Source organism: Quercus lobata, chromosome 2 (assembly GCF_001633185.2).
Source record: "Quercus lobata isolate SW786 chromosome 2, ValleyOak3.0 Primary Assembly, whole genome shotgun sequence".
Taxonomy (NCBI): Eukaryota; Viridiplantae; Streptophyta; class Magnoliopsida; order Fagales; family Fagaceae; genus Quercus; species Quercus lobata.
Genome location: NC_044905.1, coordinates 81,681,672 through 81,700,161, shown reverse-complemented (window position 1 = coordinate 81,700,161; position 18,490 = coordinate 81,681,672). Strand labels below are relative to the sequence as shown.

General features: G+C 32.2%; 1 protein-coding gene across 3 annotated transcripts; it reads left to right on the top strand.

Annotated features, from left to right (window-relative positions):
* The first annotated feature begins 11,195 nt into the window (after positions 1–11,195).
* Positions 11,196–17,680, top strand: LOC115976858 (protease Do-like 8, chloroplastic). 3 transcript variants are annotated; one of them, XM_031098370.1, is made up of 13 exons: positions 11,198–11,528; positions 12,236–12,366; positions 12,862–12,944; positions 13,084–13,179; positions 13,410–13,476; positions 13,940–14,015; positions 14,106–14,172; positions 15,407–15,624; positions 15,823–15,890; positions 16,202–16,281; positions 16,705–16,791; positions 16,940–17,047; positions 17,478–17,680. In XM_031098370.1, exons 1-13 carry the CDS (start codon positions 11,299–11,301, stop codon positions 17,604–17,606), a joined length of 1,440 nt encoding a protein of 479 aa, XP_030954230.1. In that variant the 5' UTR covers positions 11,198–11,298; the 3' UTR covers positions 17,607–17,680. The 3 variants fall into 3 exon arrangements, with proteins under 3 accessions (XP_030954231.1, XP_030954230.1, XP_030954232.1); XM_031098371.1 differs by lacking the exon at positions 17,478–17,680 and having other exon boundaries at positions 11,196–11,528; positions 16,899–16,989; XM_031098372.1 differs by lacking the exon at positions 12,236–12,366 and having other exon boundaries at positions 11,373–11,528.
* Positions 17,681–18,490: the final 810 nt, after the last annotated feature.

Below are 18,490 nucleotides of genomic sequence, written 5' to 3'. Positions count from 1 at the left end.
AAAAACACCACTTTCTCTCTCTCTCTCTCTCTCTCTCTCTCTCTCTCTCTCTCTTTCTCAATAATTTTATGTTGATTTATAATTATATGTACAATTAATTAATCAGAATGTAATGACTTATATATTTGTCTAGAACGACAGCTTTTTACTAAGCTATATTTCTCTCACACAATTTTTCTTTTCATTCTATTCTTCCTTTTTTTTCTACAAAGTGCCAGTATAAGAGCAATAACAAAAACCAAGCCTCAGTCACCTTATTTTGGGATAAGTTATTGATTCTCAAGAGACTAATCAAAGTCAACCACATGTATAAATATTCTTTACACATAATATGTACATGAACTTTAAGCAGAAAAGGTTGAACTTATAACCTATAAAGCACTGTTATTCAGCATCTTTTACACAGCAAAAAAATAACAAGAAAAATCTAATTGTTTGATAGTTGAAGTTAGAGTAGACCCCTGCACTCTTTTACAGTCAACATGATGACTAAAATAGAAGTTATTGTTTGTAAAATGCACAGTAAGACAGAATGACCAATAAGGGATTGTTACATGGCCTAAGCACATGAAAGGACATTTTCATTGTATGATCAAAATTTTCATTTATAAATTATGATAAAGTGGCTACTAATCTGCCCCCAAAACCATGGGAGGGCCAAGACAATATGACATATTGACATTATAACTACCCTGCCCTCATAATTCTTTTGCCAATGCCAGCAACATTTTCCCAGATATATAAGAAGGTAATGGCAAGGTTAGGCAAACAGTTTTGCTCAAGGCTTAATGTTTTAAATTGCATTGTTTAGGGTAAAATTGGACAGTTTACCAAATAGTAAGAAAATTGCAGTTGAACCACTTAAATTTTGGTTTGACTAATGCTGCCATCTGACATTAAAAAAAAAGGGAGGGAAATTATTTTCTTGATTAACCACAGTTTATAATTTAGGTATGATTTACATAGTGGAAATGAAAAACATGTTAGGCAAGGGGTAAAAACTGAAAATTAGGAAAATATTGACAAATTTTCCATGGGTTAGATTGTCAACCTGGCATTTACTATAGTAATATGGACCTAAAAAATTTCTCCCAATATACCAGAAGAAATCAGCTGCATAATAATTAAATTGACACATTTAGTCAAATTCTAGAATTTGGTAACCTGCACTCTAATTGTGTGGATCTCTTTTAACAATACAAGATGCCATTTCTCTATATATTATTGGCAACATTTTAAACTTTAAATACACACCCTTCTTCTTTAGTTAAAATTCATTCACATTGAACCATTAGATAATTAACCTTAATTTTCTAAGAGCTTGCCATTACAATCTCAAGCACAAGTCAATCCCCTTGATTTTATGAACATTGGAATAAGAAATTCTCAATTTCAAAACTATTTAGTAATGTGCTTGACCCCAGTTTTGAGATGCCGCATTTCAACTTAAGAGTAGGTGGGCATTGGACTCCCCTAATTTCTCAAAAAAATGGTAGCACAAAGACATATCTGCTCATGTCAACTACTATTTTTTCACATTTTTGTATTGATAAAAAATAAGAAGCCCAAATGGATGCCAAGAATGCAATTGGTAATCTTTTGCCGTCAAATAAAGGATTAGGGATCAAATCGTGCCTACACAAAAAAGAAATCAATATTGAATCTTGCCTACGCCAAAAAGAAATCAATTAGTATCTTAGCTAGACAACAAATAGCAATCATTATGAAACAGAAATTGTAGATTTAAATCCTGTCATATCTATTAAAAAAAATTTGGGAATCTCAAATCAATGAATCACTGTGCTAATTATAAAGAAATTGATCATTGCTTAAGTTTGCTAACCATGTCTGCCATATGGATAACAAACTATTACCTATTAATGAATTGGTGATGATCTTCAGAGTCAAATGGCCAAGTGGGAACTCCAAATTTACTCAACTTCCTAAGTGTAGCCCTCGTTTGAAGCCTTTCTTGTCTGTTCCTTGACCTAGGGTTTGGAACCCATGCGTGCAACATAAGTTGAAAAATGGGTCAAACTCTTTTAACCAAAGCGTTCCAACCTCTTTCTTTGTGAACATTAACCTACTAAGCATAATCACGTTCCCAATGTAGCAAATCCACATTAGAGTTATTGACTAATACATGGTTTCTATAATTTAGCACCATAATTTAGGTGGTCTAGCTCCAAAATAGTTTTCATAGACTACCCAAATTCCATTATCACTTAAAATTATTATGCTTTAAATTTTGTGCAATTTCCATTAAAAAAATATGTGTGCAATTTGTATGTGCATGTGAATGAGCTTATTTTCATCAACTTAGTTTGTTTATTATGTTCAAGTATAGTTATAACTTATAACTTGAAAAAAGTGAGACTTTAAAAAACTGTATATTCCCTTTTAAGGTATAAATAAGTTGAACCAAACAAGCTAACGCTACATTCCATTCCAATGCAGCGTATTATATACTCACGCAATTTTTTTCAACCATTCAACGTAAATTACGACTCATTTAGGGGCTTATAGTGGTTAATTTTGGCACCAGATTCATGAGATGACTAAACTTCATAAAACCAAACATTAGACGAAGCTAATTGGCTAAATATGATTTTAAACCTCTTCACTCAAGAAACAAAAGAAAAGAACATGGACACATGGCTAAATTACTTTTAACCCATTGTCCCGGAATATTAATTGCCTTCTTGTGCCAGATTCCTTACTTTTTTTAATTATTCTTTCTTTTTTTTTTTTTCATATAATTTATCCTATTAAGTATTGACCATGGTAACTTAGAACCTTGGTTGCATATGATCAATCTGAAAGGAATTCTATTATTCAATATCTTTTTAAAAAAAGGAAAATTCGAACCACTATGCATTATTCTATAAGCATTCAACTTTAATTAAGTGATAATTTTACAAGCATTCAGCTTGATTCAGCCAAAAAAGTTCTATAGGCTTGTGACCTCTAAGATGATTCATTCATGGTGGATTGCTTCCAAAATCAATTTTAATTGCTGATTTATGTAATTAAACCTCCTCTACCATACATCACTTTTGTAATGTTAATCCTGAGTCTTTTGCCTTATGTTAATGAAAGTATTAAAAAAAAAAAGTTTTGTGTTTTGAATTGGATTGCTTATACAGCCCTAGTGAAAACTACAGCAGGCTCAATTTAATTATAAATAAATAAATAAAGGAATTTCAAGGTAGTGGTCAACAGTAACAACTATGCTAATATTTAGCTCCATTATCAACTTGGAATTGAAATTTAACTACTAATATATATATTGTAATTAAAGAGAAATCCAATACCTTGATTATCGTTTTAATTCATGTTTTTCAGTATATTGAATCATATATTGTGTCTATCTATTAGGCCGAGGTTGATCTCTTTGAAAGTAACCTTCCATCAATATCATATGACTTTTATTCCTATTAAACCTAATTGCTTAACTAATAAGTCACTATTTTGAACCTTATCTAAGCAAGAAAATAAATAAATACTATAAAGCTTCAATCGCGGTTGGCCTTTCATCTTATATTCCATGATATATTCTTGTTTTTTATCTGGAAAACCTAAATGAAAAACTACGAAACTTTATAAAAAATGTTGTTTTGATTTGGAAAACTTTAATGAAAAACTTCGAACCAGTATGAAAAAATGATTTAGACACCAAAGCTCTAGTTAGCGGGATTAATCATAACTTAATACAAAGTTAGCAATTCACCAATTAATATACCGCAATACTAAATCACCACAATCTCAAAAATAATAAAATAAAGCAATAAAAAGCTCATATAATTTGATGATGAAGTGAAAAACTTTGAAGAACTTTCCTGTTGGGTAACACGTGTGGATGAAGTTCCACATTGAATAAAAATGAGAAGAATGAGTGGTTAATATAACATAACTGAGCACATACTCATTGGGCTTAGGTCTTTTGGGTTAAAGTGTCTCTATATGTTATATTAATTACTCAAAGAAGCTCCCCAAGGTGTTTCTCCCAACAACAAGCGGTATCAAAGCCCATGATGGTGTACGGCAAAGGTGGTGAGGTGTTTATAGTCCCTACCCAGTGGGGACAAAGAAAGCCTAAATGACCCACACACAAAGATCCTAGAGAAAAAAAGAAAAAGAAAAGCTCCACAAAGGAATATTGCTAATGGTGCTAAATGATGGTGTGGTGTGAGGTTCCCATGGACATGGACGAGTGAGGTTCCCATGGATGTGCGTGCAGGGTTGACACATGGTTCCCATGGATGATGCGTTGATGAAGTGAAAAGCCCATTAGGTAAGGGGGAGTAAGTAGGACTTGTTCATGGCCCACAGAGAGGTCTTGAAGCTCACAGAGAGGCAGAGACTCACACATGAGGGGGAGATTGTTGGGTTACACGTGTGAGTGAAGTTCTACATTGAATAAATATGAGAAGAATGAGTGGTTAATATAATATAATTGAGCACATACTTATTGGTTTTAGGTCTTTTGGGTTAAAGTGTCTCTATATGTTATATTAATTACTCAAGAAAGCTCCCCAAGGTGTTTATCCCAACAACATCTTCAACGAGAAAGCATCCTGGCTTTCAATATAGGCTCTCAAGAAAGTATAGTAGTATTCTTGTCTTGAAATTCATGCATCAAATTTACTCACTTACACTTGACTTAACTCTAAGTAATGTTTCACCACTCAATAACTTGTTATATAATTCATATTTTGAAAATCTTATCATTGATTCTATATATTCTTAATATTCATGCCAATTTTCATATCAGTTGGATATTATTTACCATTTGATACATAAATTCATCTTTTATGCATTATTTTAAACTACAAAAACTTGAATTTAAACAATTGATTGATGACATGGTTATTAATCTTTGATCGCCTTGAAATTTTGCAAGTATGGAGAATATACGAAGATAATGTAATTTAACAGTGAATTTGTCAAAATTTACATGAATTTAAAAAATATTGAGTAATATAACATTGTTTAGAGTTAAAGTGCTAGATACAACTTGCTTAGTGTTTAATATATATATATATATATATATATATTTATACACACACACAAAACACTATTTTAAATCAGTATTCATGTAAAAGAAGAAATCTTGTTTCCATAATCTCGCAAAAACAAGAGTTAGGTAGAAGTTCACACAACGATGTGTGAACTTCTACCTAAATTTAATGATCACTTGAGTGAATCCTGATTTCGCTTGACCAAATCTTATGTTCTTCAACATCTTCAAACAGTTCTTTGAAAAACTCTTACGACCTAACTTAATTACACTTGTTTTTAACACTTAAACAACCTTCATTGGCACCTAATTTAGCACATGGAATATGCCAATTTAAATTCTAAAAATTTCATTTTTCTTTTCCGTGTGATTGAGTTTATATGAGAGGGATCTAAATCCAAATCCATAGAATAATATGGGAAATTTGTATTCAAAAGCCAGATTATTGGGAAAGTATGATATCAGTATCATTGTGAAGTTTAACATTCTAATATGGTGTTTATTAATTGGAAGCAAAAAAGTAAAAAACGCAACACGGAAACACGTAAACAAAATTGGACTTTAACAATAATATGATACATGAATGATGAAACTTTAAATTAAATCACATTTCTTTTATTTTTTATGCAGCCAAAAAATATATATTATTTGTGTGGACTATACTTGAGACCACATTCAGAAAGTAGACCATCAATAAAATTGTGTGCTCGATACAGCTGACTGGTAGCAATTGATGGTGGAATTAACCAACTGAATAGATTGATGGGATTTTGAAGGCAGATGATAGCAATTTACATAGTAATTGAAAATAGAATTATTCCTTTTTTTTATAGGGATAATAGAATTATTCTTAATACACTATTAATCAGGAATTCATGATGATGAATTGATGGTGACATGTAATGTAATTAAAATAATACAGATAGTTCTTGTATTTATCTCTAATATAGACATTGTCTTCTGTATGCATCCAAAACAATTGACAACGATTGAGATTTGATGGTTAATTTTGTAGGGACTTGATGTAAAACATGTAGTAGAAAAGATCATGATCATCTAATGTTATGCTATTGTGAATTTGTGATTCTCTGGAATTATATGAATTGATATTTGATTAAATATGAGTGAAGGTTGCATGGGAGTGTTCACAAAACCATATTTGTGCACATAATTGTAACTTAACTAGTCTTTTGAGGTATAATGCATATGTGACTAGTGATTGTGACAGTTATTTTATGAAAATGTTTTAGAATCAATGGAATCATGATCTTACCTTTCAATTATTTTCTTATAATTCGGTTTGTATCATGTTTTGATTTAAAATAAGATGTATCTAATTTCCTCATATACAATATGCATGTGTTCAAAGACTCTATATCTTTCCTTGCTAAGTACAAATGACACAAAGGAAAAAAAGATTAAAAAAAAAATAGGAAATTAAGTATGCAAGATAAAGGGCCAAAATGGGCATTTGTCCCTTTCGCTAAAACTTTCCAGCAAAATGCCCATGTTCTGAAACTATCTAGCAAAATGCCTTTGTTTTAAACTCAATTTTCTAAAAATCAAGTTTCAATGAAAAACTCGATTTTTAGAAAATCAAGTTATGTGAAATCAAACTAAAAAAAAATACATGGAACTTGAGTTCCATGTAAAATTCCTCACATTACTCGATTTTCATCAAATTGAGTTTTTCATTGAAACTCGATTTTCTAAAAATTGAGTTTCAAAACAGAGATATTTTACTAGATAGTTTCAGAACAGGAGAATTTTGCTACATCTTTTAGGCGAAAGGAACACATGCCCATTTTGGCCCAAGATAAAGAGAAGACAATTGAAAAAGATGACAATTACTATCACCAAAAAAATGCAGGAATTGTCCTATTAATTTGTCATCTAATTAATAACATCTTACTTAAGTGTATAAACATAAGTGGCACAGCACAGCATATAACTTAATCTCCGTGTAAGAACAAAACAAAAGACATATAGCCGACGTATAAGAACCGCACCAAGACCGTAACATTAGCATCATCAAAGCCATCAACTAAAACTCCATGTTCACACTCACACCTTTTCATACTCAAAGTTCCACTATAATGCCACGTAAATCTTGAATATAAGAACTAGGCGGTTCACTTCATTTGAAATGGATCCATTGCATGATTCAAATTAAATATTATAAATTTAAAGGTATATCCAGTATTACCTCCATTAAAATTTTAAATAACTTGACACTCAATACATGATCAAATCTAAAAGAATAATGCTAGAGATACAAACTATTTTATATACAAAAAAATTTACAAACTAATAATGTGGAGAATGATTATTGGTAAATAAAAAAAATGATATTAATGATAGGTTTAAATAAAAACCAATAAGAGGTTAACCATATCAACATTTTGTAAAAATACTGTAAAATAATTTGTGGTTGTAAGCTGTAGCATTACTCAATCTAAAAATTAAAAATCTTACTTGTGGAATGGAGTCTCTCAATTTAAGTGTTCAATTATAACCTTAACTTTATTTATGCGAGTTAGGACTCAGTACTATTATTGCAAAATCAAGGAAGGGCTGTTATCTTTTGAGTTTAGACTGCAACTTTGAAGCATATGGCATTCAAAGAAAAAAAGAATAAAAATTTTACGTTTGAGAAGTAATATTAGTCCAAACAAAAATCAACAGCAATAATACCAATAGGATGATGGCAAGCAACACTGGTAGAAGCAACTTTGCTAATAAATTTCTGCAAGTTTGAAAGATAAGGGAGAAAGTGCATCAATACTTATTAGGGAATCCTGACTTTGCTGTTTTATTTATTTATTTATGTATACGATAGTATTTTGAGTCTAAGATGGATATGATAGTATTTTGAATTTAAGGCATCCTCCTCATGCTGATTATTTTTTATTATTAGATAATTCACTAATTAATTTTTTGTGTAAAAACTTTATGAGTTAAATTAACTAGAACACTTTTAACTTAATTGTTGAAAGATCTTTTTAACTTGCATGTAGGCTCCACGTGTATAGGTGTATGGATCATACATATAAAACAGGACAAGTGTTTCATATAAACTATTGACCTATTTAACCAAAAAAAAAAAAAAAAAAAAAATTCCTTGTTGGAGATTGGAGACATAGGCAAACAGACAAGCTTTGAATGGGCCCAATTTTGAAGCGTAGGCCCACATTTTTTGGGTTTAAATCTACACTTCTTCGGCTCTTATCATATTATGGCAATTGTTTGGGTTCAAGAAAATTAACTCCCAGTCTACGATGGTCAAATTAAGTTCAAGGATTTATAAAACATTTCGTTCTCTAGGAGAAGATAGAAAGATAGAAAATTCTTTTTTATTTTTATTTTTTTGAGATGAAGATAGAAACATATAACATTCTTCTAATTGGTATTTTACAAAGAACAATGCAAGACACAATAAATAAATAAATAAATTTACAAACTTTTTCACAACTTATTTAGATAACAAGTTGTTATTATTTATTAGAAGAACATCATTTTCTTATACACTCACTGCTATCATAATTTTTATAATGTATTAATCATGTCAGGTCACATCTCAATTGTGGATTTGAAAATTTTTGCATTACTATTTATTGATTCTCATAGGGTCTCACATCATTTAGGGTCCATTTGATTGGAGGGGTGGAAATGTGAGGGGATGAAAAAGTATGAGGATAGAATAGATTTTATTTTCTCTTCTTTTTGTTTGGTTGGGAGTAGAAAAGTGGAGGGATGGAAAAAATGAGTTTAAATAAATTTACTCATATACCCTTGTTAAAGAATGATGCCAAATTAAAAAAAAAAAATGACAAATAACCATACAAAAAAGAGCAATCACCCAAAATTTTTTATAAAAATAAAAAACATGTTCCAAAAAAATTCACATCCAGTAAAAATAAAAATAAACTATCACGCCCAAGCCCTAAAAAATCAAAAGAAAAAAATTAGAAAAAAAGAGGCAATGTTAATGCCCAAGAAAAAAAAAAAAATAGTGACAATTGGCAACGTGATTGCCCAGAAAAAGAAAAAGAAAAAAAAAAAACAAAAGGAGGGGCAATGTTGTTGCCCAGGAAGAGAGAAGAAAGAAAGAAAAATGCAACTTAAATTGAGAGTATTTGTGTAAAGTGCATCTTTCAGTACTTTTCCCTCTTCATTTTTCTTTTAAATTGGGAGGATAAAAAAATGTGGGCCCGGAGGGAAAATTTTTCTCCCTATTTTCTATATCTCTTATTTTCTCTCCTCAATCAAACAGTGAAAAATGTCATTTTATACCATATTTTCCTCTTCCTATTTTTCATCCTCTCTATTTTCACTTCAACCAAACATATCCTTTTTATAAAGGCTGAAACTGTGATTCTTTTAACTGATTTCAATGCCCCCTTTTAATTGGTCCTAGTAGATGTATACAATACTTCTTTTATTTATTTATTTTTGTCTCTCATTAGGCCTAAACTATCTCAGTTACTTGCGACCCAGCCCAAAGCTTTCCAGCCCAATTAGGGTAATTAGTTTTTTATTTTATGGACCAGAGTCATTGCTTGAAGCTTAGCCGGTTATGAATATGCTAAGCGTGTGCTTGCTAATTATTACTAGTATAAACTAGAAATAATACGAGTCATGACGCAGTTAAAAAAAAAAATAAAATAAAAAAACCGGATTTGAGCAATGTTTGGTTAAAAAAAAATTCATAACTTTCTTTTTCACTCTTAGCTTGGGAAATTTTAATTAAAACAAATATATTTCATATGAATTTACTATTAATACCACTTTTATTATATACTACTTACAACAGTAGACATATTTGTAAAACAAATAAAAATAGTTTGTGCAAAATTGTGTGTTAATATCACTGGATTTATTGAATGAGATTACCTTTTTCACGGCAGCTCTTTACCAACACTTGTTAATACAACATTCCAGAGTACCCTAATGTTAGACCATTGATCCTTGACAGAAGTGGCACTATCCAAGACAGTAGGCAGTTGTGTCTTAGTCTCTTAGAGGCAATTACCATAAATGGTAGCAAGTCAATGGGCTGTTTTTTCTTGCACAATATAACCTAGGCTATCAAGGTTATCAATACAACTTCGTGGGATTGTAAGCCTTGGTGGCTAAATAGTGTCCTTAATGCTTTGAGGCAAAGTTGGGTCGGGTTTGCCATATGATTTTGAAAAATTTATCAACTCATACTTGAGACTTTAAAAGAAAAATTCAACACATCAATTCATGAAAAATCACCTCAAAGTGTCAAACTAGGTCAGATTAGGTCATATTAATAGGTTAAAAAAACTATCAACCCAAACTGAGACCCTAAAAAAATAAAAAATAAAAACCCATCAATCCATAAAAAACCATTGTCAAATTGAGTTGATGGTTTGGATGCATAGTTGCACACTCATACCTTCCAATTTATTAACATTTTCCACCTTTTTTAACTTTAATCTCACTAAAGAGAAAAATATGAAAAGTTTTAACCTTGATTACATATTCAAGCATAAGATTATAGTTTTATATTCGGTATGCTTTTTTAAAATGCTTTAGGACTTGGAGTATCAGAAAATTGTTTCTCAGCAAAAAAAAAAAAAAAAAAAAAAAAAAACGAAGAGGAGAGGAGAATCAGAAAACAACTAAACATTGATTTCGATACAATTCTGTTTGGATATAGCTGAAAACTGAAAATTGAAACTGAAAACTAAAAAATACTGTAGTAAAATAATTTTAAATGTGTGAATAGTACCATGAGACCCATTTTTAATGAAAAAATTGCTGAAAAGTGAAATTTGTAAGTCCATAAACAGTACACAATGTGCTCTGATCGGTTAAAAAAAAGTGTGAAAAGTCAAAATTTACGTTTACTGTTTATTAAACAGTACATAAACAGTAATCGCACATCTGAAAAACAAAAAAAAAAAAAAAAAAAAAAAAAAAAAAAAAAGAAGAAGAAGAAGAAGAAGAAAGAGGGTGAAAAACGCAAACGCGCTGATTTTCAGCGCAATCCAAACGCACAGAGCGCACACTGGAAAATTGTATGAACTCATACGCTTAACTTTAGTGGTAAACTGGAAAATTTGTATAAGCACAGAGGGCACACTTGTACTTTCAACTTGAACCACCAGGGACAACCTTAACATCTAGCGAGCCAAGTCTCCGAAACTCTTATCTATGTTTCCTCTGATTCTTATTATTACAACAACATAGAATAGAACACAGTACACAGTACACTGTTTCTTGTTTGTGTTCTAATAAGCTTTTGAAAAATGCAATTAGTGTTAGCAATAGCATCATCATGCAAACTCAATTCTTCTTCTAATTCTTGGCCTCTCCAATACCAAATCCAACCTCACACAATTTTGGGTCGCCGCCAGCTCTGCTTCGACGGCATGTCGTCTGTAGTGTGCTCTAAGTCTCAGTCTCAGTCTCAACCCCACGATGATTCCCTCAACTCCAACCATTTCGTTCCTTCCCAACAACCCATTTCCATTCCAAGGTTTGCTCTTCCATTACTTGAGTATATTATATAGTACTAACTAAATATGAGCATTTTTTTATGCCTAGTGTCCAAATTTTTATAGGTAAAAGCTATGTATTGTACACCATAAAAATGTTTTTTTTTTTTTTTTTTTTTTTTTTTTTTTTTTTTTAAGGGATGCTTTGTATGACATCAAGTCTATCGACAAATTTTACAACTTTGTTCATAACATCTTACGTGACAAATTATGATTGGTGTAACGTTACTTTAATATGGTACCACCATCACTAACATCACTTTATAGTGTACCTTTCGCCTTAGCAGATATAAGTTTTGTAAAAAGATGTGAAATTTGTAGTTTTTCTTGATTTATTGTAATTCTATAAACACAACTTGGTGTAAAATGCTGACGTGGCAAGTTATGATTGGTAAACAATAAAGTGACATTAATAAGAACGATTTGTCATGTCAGCATTTTGTGAAAATGTCTTGAAAAAGCGTATTTGTACAATGTTGCTAATGAGCTTTGACTCAAATGACACTTCCTCTTACTACAATAATGTATGAAGGGTGAGCTAGTGGATTCAAAATTCATTGGATACATGTGTAGCTTCCAATTGAAAGGAAAATTTTGTGTAATGCAATTGAAGCTGCATTACAATATCAATTTTAGTTCCAATAAGCTGTTTTGAGGATTTTGATATCAATCCCTTTGATGGTTTTAGGAGTGTTAGTAGCCGTTCAAAGAATTTGGAGAAAGTAGTATGCAATAATATTCTGGTCACAACTCGGCGGATGCTGTTTGCAAGTTTATTTGTGTATTCCTGTTATCATCCTTCAAGGTACTACTTATCAGGTCCGCACGGTTCAGCTTTGTGATCAATGGTAGACTAGCAATTTGTTCAAGGCCTCAGAATGTATGATTTAATTGTGTTTAGTCACTAATTGTGTTCAACTAATATTTTTTTTTTTGTATGAATTTCATTCAATTAGAAAATGAACCTTGAAGGAAAAAATATGATTGCCACTTTCCAGAATGTAGTAAAGTGAAACATCTGACATGTAGATCTCCAACTACACAATTTGTACATTGAGATTGTGAAAGAAAAGATTAAAGAAAATATTGGTCAGGAGAAAACTCTAGCATAACTGAGAATGCTCCTTCTGTTATAACTAATCCGAAGTTTGATTACTTAATACTTCTCTTCTTTCTTGGTTAGATAACGGGTTTGCTTAAATATAAGTTCTTCCTTCATTACAATGGTCATTGGATCAGTGAAATATTTGGTTTGATTTTTGACTTTGGACGTATTAACTTGCTTTTGAAATGTGATTACATGTGGATATACAGCACAAGCTTTAGGGGATCCATCTGTGACAATTGAAGAAGTAACTCCTCCCGTATTTCCATCTGGCTCACTCTTCCCTGTTGAGGTTTATCATTAACTATATTTTGTTCTTATCCTTGGTTTTTGAATCATCAATTCCAAAAGAAAATTTGAATTTTTTTCTAAGTAACATTCTCTTTTGTACAGATGTTCATGGTAGGTAAAATGATGTGTCTGATTTGCAGGAAAGAATTGTCCAACTCTTTGAGAAAAACACATATTCTGTTGTCAACATTTTTGATGTGACATTGCGTCCTCAACTTAATGCTGGTGGGGTTGAGGTATATAAGCAGTTAAATTAAGAATGGATTCATTTACTATCCCAAGAAAAAAAAAGGCTTTATGTGAATAATCTTGTATCTAGAAGCAAACTTATAAAACTAGATAGCTTCTCAAGAAATTTTCTGCTAAACTAAGCATATAGCTGTCTTGAGTAATATAATATCTTTCTATGCTTATATGCAAAAAATTGGGTGGCAGCACATATAATTCGTATTGTCCATATTGACAGATTCCTGAAGGAAATGGTTCGGGTGTAGTTTGGGATGGACAAGGGCACATAGTAACAAATTATCATGGTAAGAGCTAGTGAGTGAATTTACAAGTACAAAACACTAGATGAATGCATCTTTCCATTGAATGATGTTATCTGTATACACATGGCTTCACATTGTAGTGGGGAGCTCATGCTTGATTTAACCAGAACATCACACTACATTACTTTTTAAATTAATTCCTCCTTGTGAGATATCTATATGCTTTTACTCTTTCCATAATGTTAAACCTTATAATTGATCACCTATCAGGTTCTTCTTGAGCAAAATAATACATCCTTCAGTACGTTTTCGATTTTAAACACTTTTTAAAAATTTAGAGAGTATTCTCTTAAGGTAGGATTTGGGAACATAATGTGCTCTTATGTACTAGTATGTGAATGTTATGCATATATTAAACTGAATATAATCTGCTAGTCAATGATATTAAGTTCATAAACTCACTGTGAAATCCCAAGTTAACCATTATGTTCTTCTATTGCCTCAGTAATTGGTAATGCCCTTTCTAAAAATCCAAGCCCTGGCCAGGTTGTTGCACGAGTTAATATTCTAGCATCTGAAGGGTGAGACATACAAAATCCTTTAGTATATAGCACTATTTTTATTTATGTTATTGATTCATCCATATTTCTCATTTTCTTTTATTTCTCAAGGGTACAAAAGAATTTTGAGGGTAAATTGATTGGTGCTGACCGTGCAAAGGATCTTGCTGTCTTGAAGGTATGTTTTCTTTTGAACTTCTTGTTTCATAATAATATTTTTCATTAATTCTGCCTATGACATATCATATCCTTTAGTGGGTCCTCACCCCAGACAAATGTGGGTCTTGATATGTTGACAGCCAGTGTAAAACTTTTCTCATTTCTTATGAGCCTATGCACATGCCAGTGTGAAAGAGTTAAAGGATGATTACGATAATGTGGAAGGAGCAAAAGGGCAAAAGGGAAGCCAAAAATGATATGGATAGAAGTTATACAGAAAGACATGGGTTATTCATAGGTAAAAGGGGATATGGCCTTAGATAGGGCTGAGTGACAAAAAAGGATCCATGTAATGGACCCCAATTAAGTTTGGTTTTGTCATTGAGATTGCACACTTCCAAGTTTCATACACTGCTTTAAAAATGAATGCTTAGGTATCCTCGTTCACTCAATTAAAATCTGCATGATGTTTATCTTGGCAGTTTATGCAGTGTTTTGGTCTCATCAATCTAACAAAAAACATGCATTCTGAAAAATGTTAAGATAGAATATAAACCCATATAGGTTGATGATGACTGTTATGATATTGTTTCTCCTCTGGTCACTTGTTTCATCCATTTATTAGTGACTATGAGTGTTAAAATCCCAAGGAAGCCTAGTGAAGAGAATTGATTTAGTTTTTCATCACGTTGGAACACCATAGTGTAGTCCTTCTGTCTTCAATGTTTAGGTTATATAAGCAAAGTTGAACCTATCTATCATAGAATTTTGGTATCTACTTACAGTCTTTACTCTTTAGCCTCAGCACAAGTTATCTTAGGCTTTCTTGGTCTTTCAACTACTTAATCTTTCACATCCAAGGTTTTTTTTTTTTTTTAAAAACTCAAGTCCTGTCAAAATCTGTTCCATTAAAAACTCGTGTCAATTATTGTGCACTCCTTTGAAAAGATAAATAAGCAGGGGATCTGCTATCACTAGAAAACTAAATTTAGAATGTTTGTTACCAACTTAGCGGACATCTGTAAATCTGCTGTCATGAGGAACAAAATCTGTAAGATCATCACCATTAAGAAGTTATATGTTATATTTCCTTGTCTCAGTTATTGTAAATCTTTGTGCTGTAGAAATAGTTGGAGGTGTTATGCAATGCTTTGAAGTTTCTATGGAACTGGTATACCTGTGTAGCAACTAGCATTGCGATTATACTATACAGAATACAAGTAGTGGAGGTATTAATATCTTTAACAAACTAGGTGGAAGCCTCTGAAGATCTGTTAAGGCCAATTAAGGTGGGGCAGTCATCTTCTCTGAGAGTGGGGCAGCAGTGTTTAGCAATTGGGAATCCATTCGGTTTTGATCATACTCTTACTGTTGGAGTTATTAGTGGACTGAATCGAGACATTTTTAGTCAAACTGGTGTCACAATTGGTGGTGGAGTTCAAACAGATGCAGCCATTAATCCAGGGAACAGGTCAGTCAGGGACCATTCTAATCTAAATGTCTCCATTAAAAAGACCAATTCTCCTCCTTTGCCTCCTCTGCTTTAAGGAGTATCTCAGTGGATGCATTTCTCCCCTCATTGGAATTTCAGAGGTGTTCAAACTAGTGATACTTTCTTTCCATTGTTACTTGTGCACTGCCTAATGCCTACTTTTCTTGTGACTGGCAGTGGAGGTCCTCTAATGGATTCCAAAGGAAATTTGATTGGGATTAATACTGCAATATTTACTCAAACAGGTATGCTTTCATTTTTTGGATAATAATCAGACAGTATGTTTGTTGCACCAATTTTATTACAGTCTTATTAGAAAGTATAAAATGACAGAAACCCAAAAATATTTTGAGATTAGATAATTAAGAAAACCCTTTGGAATTCTGTGTAGTGAATCAATATTTGAATGGCGCATTCCACTTTGTTAATTTCTAGGTGTATGTAAGTTCTCTAGGTGTAGCCTCTATTTGGCGTTATTGAACTCCATCTATACATGGCATATGAAGGAACCACTTCCTATAGTATTGAGTGTTGTACTTCTGTTCTTGTATGGCAGGGACATCTGCTGGTGTAGGCTTTGCCATCCCTTCCTCAACTGTATTAAAGATTGTACCTCAGTTGATCCAATTTGGCAAAGTAAGTGGTCTTGCTAAATATTTGTTCAGGTCGAATTATCATTATGTTATATTTTGCTAGAAAATATACGTAACACAACCTCCACCTATATGAAACTTCATTCTATTATTAATCTTGTTACTGAGGTTCAAGTCATAACCCAGTGGTAGCGAGTAGTGACACCCTTTGTAGTGCTTGCTGTTTGTGGCTCGAACCCCACCTCCCCCTCCCCCACCCCCACTATCTATCCATCAAAAAATATATATTAACCTTGTTACTTTTTATCTTATATCCTTAGTGGTTTTTTCTGCATTTTGACAATGACATTGCCTTTGTGAACAAAGAATCACAATTCATTTGGTAATAGTAAAGTTTTGTATTCTGTTTCACCCGAAATGCTCTAAAAGCTACAAACCTTCCTATCTAATACTTTCTCTATCTTAGGTTGTTCGAGCTGGTTTGAATGTGGAGATTGCTCCAGACCTGGTTGCAAATCAACTTAACGTTCGAAATGGAGCTCTCATTCTGCTGGTATCCCTTCAGAGTTTTGACTTTTGAGATTGCATATTGATTGATTTTCCCTTTTTGCCATACTGTTATCTGATTATTTACATTTCTCATCTGATAATTTCTTTCAGATGATTTTCTGATTACCGAAGCTTATCGTATGGTACTGTAGGTCCCTGGAAACAGTCTTGCAGCAAAGGCTGGGCTACTACCAACTACAAGAGGTTTTGCTGGTAATATAATGCTTGGAGATATCATTGTTGCAGTTGACAACAAATCTGTGAGTATTTCTAAAACTGTTCCCTTTTTCTATTTATGCATTCTGATATGCTGCTTGTTAATAGAAAATGCAAGATTAAGTATTATATATCATTAAAGTTAAGATATCCTTCAAAAAAAATTGCACACGTGGTGCTGCTGGAGAAAAGTCCGTCAGAAATCAATTTATAACCCGATATATGTATATATATATATATATATATATATATATTAATTTCACTCTTCTTGGGTGATAACTGATGAGATAGAAATTTAAGAACTTTAGGGTTAACCAAACCCAGTTTCACATATGGTGGGTTTGCCAGCGTGACAAGTACTCATGTGGAACATAATTAGAACTGCTTTCTGCTAATATGTAATTTTGTACTCTGAAATATAGCAGTAAAAGGTGTGATGTATTTTTCAATTAGTCTTTTACATCCTATCCTCAGGTTAAAAACAAAGCAGAGCTGTACAAAGTGTGGGATGACTATAATGTGGGGGATAAAGTAGTCTTGAAAATTCTGAGAGGTAGTGAGTATGTGGAGCTACCTGTAGTATTGGAGGAAAAGAGTTTGTGACAGGTTCTGTTGATATTGAGTTTTACAAGATATCATCATTTCGTTTTGTTCTGTATACTAGGAAAACAACTGTGCTGTAGTTAGTTTTTTTTTTTTTTTCTTTTTTTTTGCGAAACCAGACCCGAAAGGGCCCAGGTAGTTAGTTAATTTAAACGATTAACTGTTGTACACATTATTATTATTCTATTTGTGGAAGTGGCTGATTCCGGATGTACTGATACTTTTCGATTATTGAGCAAGAGCTGAGTAATTTATGTTTTTTTTTTTTTTTTTTTTTTTGTTAACTTATATGTGACAAAGAGTCAAAAACATGTTTGTTGATCCTACGGAAATGAAATTATTCTAATACAGTATTGTGCTTTGGTTAGCATCTAAAATGGGCACTTACTTCCAATGAGATATAAATTCACACAATAATCGAATGAATTATTAGTATCTTTAGATGATTTGAATACCCAAATCCATCATTAGGTACAGAAAATTGAATCATTTGAGAAACTTGGATAAGCTAGCACAAGTCCTAGCATAATAGCTTAGCTTCAGCTTGTGCAGGAGCCCAACCAGTTTTGTTCACTACACCGACTAATTGCTCTATGATTTAGTGGCCTCTTAACAATATGATATTAAGTTAAGTTTCTCAACTTCTATCTAAAAAAAACAAAGAGGTAAGTTTCTCAATGGATTATGCCAAAACAGCTATTTGTTGCCTTGTGCAATTCTTACACCTAATTAATCTAAGCCTAACATTGTCCTTATCACCTCAAACCACACTGCATCTTCTGAGAACTGCGTGCAGCATCATGTGTCCCATGGCGAAATACTGAGCGTTACTAGAGAAAGATAAAGCGCACAGCATTTTCCAGATTTTCTTCCATTTGTCGTTT